We start from the raw sequence: 6,000 nt of genomic DNA, 5'->3' as shown, positions 1-6,000 counted from the left end.
TGCAATGTCCACTTTTCTGTTTGAAACCGTCCACATCTTGAAAGTTTAAAAAGTAAATAAAACGTCAAGACTGCTTTTTTAAAAAACCAGTTACTGTGTATGTGAACCAGCAACAAAGATTTAGAACGCGTAATATTCAGAACGGTGCCGCTTACGACAGCATCGACAAACACGTTTTCTTCGTGAGAGCAAAGCTAACGAAAGGTATGTAAGATTTTTACGGTAAAAGTTGTAAGACTTTACTGAACGATACGGAAGAAGATCTGAGGAAGAGAAAGGCGCGCTCACGGACCGGAAGCCCACGGCGATGACGGGGCCAGGACTCACCTGTACCAGGTGAGTGCAGCAGGTGCACGGCAGCTCCCGCCAATGCTCCAGGCCCGAGGGGCGGGAGTCTGAAGTTCATGTTCAAGAACGAAGGGCCAGAAACACCCAAGCCATGTCTGAGAAAAACAAGTAGGGCAACTTACGTAAAAAATACCAAAACCCGTAACTCTGAAAACTAAGGCGGGATTTGGGGCAGGAAGAGAAAAACTGACCGAGAGGGCCCACGCGGAAGCTGTCCCAGAACTCTGGCTCTGCGGGCCTGCAGGATGGGACGGCATCTTCGGAGACTAGCCCCAGGACTAGAGAAACAGCATCACGGCCCCACCCCCGCACACACCTCTCGCGGTAAACAGAAGTCCAGGTGAGTGAAAGACTGACCCCGGAAAACCAAATCTCGTCGTAGGAAAGGAAACAAGCCGGTACCAGCTCATGCCAGGATTTGTCACACTGAACCAAAGTGCAAAGGTGACAGAAACCACAGGCACGCTCAGGCGCTCCAACAGCCCGCACCCGCCCAGCAGGCACCACAGAGGGAAGCAGGCCCCCGCCGGGCAAAGATGCGGAGGGCCAGCTGACGACGGGTCGTCCAGGATGCAGAAGGGACCCTTACAAATCAGCAGGAACACGGCAAACTTGAGAGGAGAATTAACGGGAAGAGTTCTCAGCTGGAGAAGAAATGGACCCGTCCCATCGGTCACCAGAGAAATGGAAAGCAAAGCCAGAAGAGACCGTTCCCCACCCACAGACCGCGAACGGTCACCGCCCGCCACCGGCTGCCACGCGGCATGACGGGGATGGGGCACCAAGGGCACCGGGGTGGCGCCAGCACAGCTGACCAGGACGGGGCACCAGGGGCACCGGAGCGGGACCAGCACGCGCCTTGGGTGCGCGGCAGCCCAGACAGAGCCAACGGGTCCCCTGCACCTGCCGGGCGACGGCGCCCCAAACAGACGCCCACGCTAGCCCTTGCACGTGGACCCATGCAGGTGCCACGCAGCCACAGAGCAGGAAGACGCAAGGGGACAGCGACATTCGACATCAGGGATATTCAGGAGCAAAGCCAGCAAACGGCAGAATAATAAATCGTACGGAACAAAGTTCCAAGACGTGCGAAGGCAGCAGGGGGCCCTGCGGGGACGGACGGACACACATACACATACACATACACATACACATACACATACACATACACACACACACACACATACACACACACACGTAGGCAAAACTAGGAAGAAGACAAAGAAGCCAGAACCATGCTGTTCAGAGTGAGGCGGTGCTGGGACAGGACAAAGGGACTTGGGAGTCCTAGAAGGGGGTCCCCGCTCTGCCCTGCACCAGCTGCATGGAGCCCCGAGCCCGCCTGGCCTCAGTTTCCTCCCGTGTGTTGCGAAAATTACACCCCTGCACCACACTGTCATTAGGAAGACCAGTCTAGGCCATCCATCCACTCAGCTGTTGGCCAGGTACCCCAGGCACCCCCAGACCAGCTCGGGGCACCTGCTGAGTGCCAGCCTGAGGCCAGAATGGCCTCAGACACCAGGTCCGTCCCCACGGCGGGCCGCCTCTCCCAGTGAAGCCTCTCCTGGTGCTGACCCAGTCCAGCACCAACCACCCCGCCCCAGCCCCTGGCCACAGGCAGCACTGCTCCCACAGCCCACCTACCGCTGCCACCACCGCGACACAGCAGAGACCTGCCCACTGCCACCCCTGCCACCCTTCCAACGCCACGAGCCACTGTCATTACCTAGGGGCTGATAGCCTTGTCTGGAGGGTCCCCCGAAAGGGCTGTGGCTCCCCAGGCCACCACTGCCAGCGATGGATCCATAGGACATCTTTTTACGGAGAGCAGGGCCACTGCCTTCCCACAGAGCTGGAGGAGACAAAAAGCAGGAAGGGAGGGAAGAGGAGTTAGTGCTCCAGACCCAGGGTCACTCGGGCCCCTGCCCACCCAGCCCACCGGCCTGGCTTCACGTCGTCCCCACCCCTGCATCTCAGCCCAACTGAGCCCCTTCAGGTGCCCACCTGTCCCACTGTCCTCACGTGAGGACAGACACCGGGAATCACCTCTCCCCTGAGCAAGCCCACCCCTGCCGAGCTGAGAACCCACGGGGCTTGTGAACCCGCCAAGCCTCTGGCTCCAGCTCAGTTCTTCTGAGCCTCGCAAGTCGGCGGGAGGGCTGGGGACAGGCTGCCTGGGCCGGACCCACCTCGACACGTGGTACCGATGCAGCTCGGACGGGACACTGACCCTCTGTGGGCTCAGCGACCCCATCTGTAAGATCAGGGGGACGCGAGGCCCTGCCTCCCAGGCGCACAGAGAGCAGGAAGTGACACCCACGGTCCCGGCACTCTCGGAACACGACCGCCTGTATCGCCGCCTGAACACGACACCGGCCGTCCCGGCCGCGGGCACTCGGCCTCCTGCCCGCCCCACCTGCTTCTCCGGTGAACCACAGCTCCAGGGCGGCGGAAGGGACATCTCCAGACATGAACTGCCCCCCGGGACCCTCCAAGGTCATCAGCTTCCCGGGTGGCCGCACACGTGCCGTGTGCACAGAGACCCGTCCGGCGAGCGGCTGATCGGCCACGTCACGCTCCCAGCAGGCCGGGCTGGGCTCCCAACACATAGCAGCCACTACTCCACTGCCCTGGACAAAAGCCCACGTGAGAGTGCGAGAGGGCAGGACTGTGACCTGCGAGCTCCCGGGGCCGGTGGGGGCCCACGGAGCGGGCTGCCCGAGCCGTCTGCCAGCCAGGGCCCCTTCACGGCCAGGAACTCCGGAGCACCCCAAAGAGCTCTGGTTTACGGGCGGGACGTCCACCGGTGCTTACTGGGTTACAAATTAAAACAAGGTTGTAAAACTATATTCAGTAACTCATCTTAGAATAACAGTAAATCCATCAGCTGTTAAATAGGCGACACAACTTTAGGACACACAACTGCATGTGCCCGGACAGAACAGCTCAGCAAGAAGACGGGCCGCCCGGCTCCCGGTAAATCTGCAGGCGGGCTCGACGGACGCGCTGGTTCTCACAGCTGCTTCCGGCTGCGACGTGACGGTGGTTGGAGCGGATGACGAAATCTGGCCCCAACAGGGCAGCTGTCGGGGGGGGCCCCGGGGGCCCCGCACCTGCTCCAAGGAGCGCGGGCCTCACATCCCGGATGCCTGCCGAGGTCACCGCTGGACTTGGCTTCCCGGATGCCCCACGAGGGGAGACGGGCCGCGCAGGGAGAGCGGGAGGAGCCAGCAGCAAGAGAGGATGCAGGGGTGACCGCCGGCCTGGAGGGGAGGTCTCGGCGCGGCAAGCCGGGCACCCGCACGCTTGCCAGCCCCTGACGGGAGCACGTCGGACGTGGAAGACGGAGCCCAGGACACACGGGGACACAACCCGGAGCGAGCGGCACCGGGAAGAGCCGTGTAACGTGGCGGGGAAACGGCCGGGGCTGGCGCCCAGAGCAGCGGGCACACTCACGCTTCCCTGCGCGCCTCCACGGGCTTGCACGCCGTCCTCACGAGCAGCTGCGGGGGCACCCCACCACTGCTCACGCCGCAGACGGGGACACTGAGGCACAGAGGGGTAAGCGCCCAAGGCCACACGGCCGGCAGAGAAGGGTTTTGGACCTCACGGGGCGACCCCAGTGCACACGACCTCCCCAGGTGGCCTCCTTGGGGGCAAATCCAGGTCACCCAGCCCCTCGCCATCCCTGGAGACAGGAGGCACTGCCCCCAAAGCCCCACAGGACGCTGTCCGGGGCGCCCAGGGCACACCAAGGTACTGGGGACACCACGGCGCCCAAGTGCTGTGCTTGGTGCAAAGGTGGGAGACGTCTGCCCCAGGAAGCAGAACAGAGACAGAACGGGCCCAGAGGCCAGGATGGGCCTCCTCCCTCCGAGGGACAGGAATCGTGGGGACAGAGGAAACCAAGGGAAGGGGATGAGCAACTCAGAAACTCAAGGCGACGGCCCTCATGAGCCATGAGGACAGAACCTAAAACCACGGCGGCCCCGTGAGGGCACAGAAGACACTTTCTGACACGGTGCAGGCCCTTCCCTGCCCTTCTTGGGAGAGGACAAGAGCCCACACTCCCCCTAGGACGGAGAACCCAGGAAAACAGGCACGACCGCCTGCGGCACGAGCCAAGAGGCCCGGGGCCCAAGCTGTGCCAGGGCCAGGGAGGCGACTGGCTGACAGAGCGGCAGAAGGTTCCAGACACACATCCTCGGGAGCATGCAATCACGGCCGCGGCGTCTGGACCTAACCGAGCCCCAGGGAAACACGGTGAAGGGGAAACGAGGACGATTCCAGGTAATGACGAGGCTCAGCCCTCAGCGGCTGCAGTTAGGAACGGCCTCATCCACCTGCCAATAGGATGCAGCACAGAGCCGTGCTGGAGGAGGGCAAGTGTGTGTGCGAGTGTGTGTGCACGCGCAGGTACGAGTGTGTGGGTGTGCTCGAGCGTGTGTGCACAGGTGTATGTGCTCGAGCGTGTGCATGTGTGTGTACGTGTATGCTCAACCAAGCATGCGTGTGCTCAAGCATATGCGCGTGTGTGTGTGCATGTGTGTGCTTGGGCGTGTCTGCACATGTGTGTGCGTGTGCTCGAGTGTGTGTGCACAAGTGTGTGTATGCATGTATGCATGCATGTGCTCGAGCGTGTTGCACGGGTGTGTGTGCTCGTGTGCATGTGTGTGCACAGGTGTGTGAGTGCATGTGTGTGCTCAGTGTGCATGTGTGTGAGTTCAAGCACACGTGTGAAAGGACACTTCAGTCGTCATCTTGCAAGACAGTGGATAGTGTCTAACTGCTGGAAACGACGGAGAAGTAGTGAACGAGCATGTTATTCAGAGAAAAGTTACCCAAAGATCTAGAAGATCAAAAGTAGCAGACGCTGGGAAGAAGAAACTGGAACCCCTGTTTTTCTCAAATAACCACTGTAGGGCTCATTTTTTCTCCACACTCTGTATGTGTATAATCCTGAAACATTAAAGCTTCATTTTTAAGATTCCACTGAGATCATCACGCAGAAAGAGGAGTCTGGAAACAGAGCGGTGGGCTGCGGGGGAGTCTGCCTTAAGCAGACGACCCAGGCAGAGACCCACACTCTCTTCAGATGCCTGGAGGGTGGCCCCAGAGTCACCATGTTGTCCTGGGGGGCTACGAGGACCCCAGGCAGGCACAGGGCACTGGGCACCGTGTCCGGTGTGAACAGGGTGGGCCCCGGCACAGCCTTGGGGTCGTGAGCATCTGTCGGGAGTCGGCGGGAATGTCCCCTGGGACAGGAAGCTGTGGGGCCGGGGGCCATGGCTAGAGCCCCGGACTGGGCGGGCTTGGCAGCTCCCCAGAGGAAGCAGCTCAAGCGGGGTCCAAACGGGCGCAGGAAGGACTGGCCGACTGGGTCGGAAGGGAGGGGCGGCCCGCACACAGGGGAGCCCGGGGCCTGCCAGAGGAGGTGACAGAGACTGGTGGGGGGGGCAACACTAGGGACTCCCAGCCCAAGCCCACAATGTGCCCAGCACAGGGAGGGCAGCAGAAAGGGACAGAGGGGCTGAGCCCACAGCACCACTGAGGGGCGAACGGAGGCCACGGGGGCCACCCTCGGCTGCATCCGGGCAAGCAAAGGGCAATGAGCAGCCCACCTGCAGAGGCAGGGAAGGGAAAAGACCCCCA

General features: G+C 61.4%; 1 protein-coding gene across 2 annotated transcripts in view; it reads right to left on the bottom strand.

The window, feature by feature from the left end:
• TSNARE1 (t-SNARE domain containing 1) overlaps positions 1–6,000 on the bottom strand; it is a 150,921-nt gene that overhangs the window by 112,117 nt on the left and 32,804 nt on the right. For both annotated transcript variants that reach the window (XM_049632857.1, XM_049632856.1), the window contains exon 2: positions 2,075–2,200. In XM_049632857.1, the coding sequence (XP_049488814.1) occupies positions 2,075–2,162 (88 nt within the window). In that variant the 5' untranslated portion in view covers positions 2,163–2,200. The remainder of the gene's footprint in view (positions 1–2,074; positions 2,201–6,000) is intronic.

The sequence above is a fragment of the Panthera uncia genome, chromosome F2 (genome assembly GCF_023721935.1).
Source record: "Panthera uncia isolate 11264 chromosome F2, Puncia_PCG_1.0, whole genome shotgun sequence".
Lineage (NCBI taxonomy): Eukaryota > Metazoa > Chordata > Mammalia > Carnivora > Felidae > Panthera > Panthera uncia.
The sequence above is the reverse complement of the archived record's forward strand: the minus strand, read 5'-3'. Positions and strand labels throughout refer to the sequence as shown.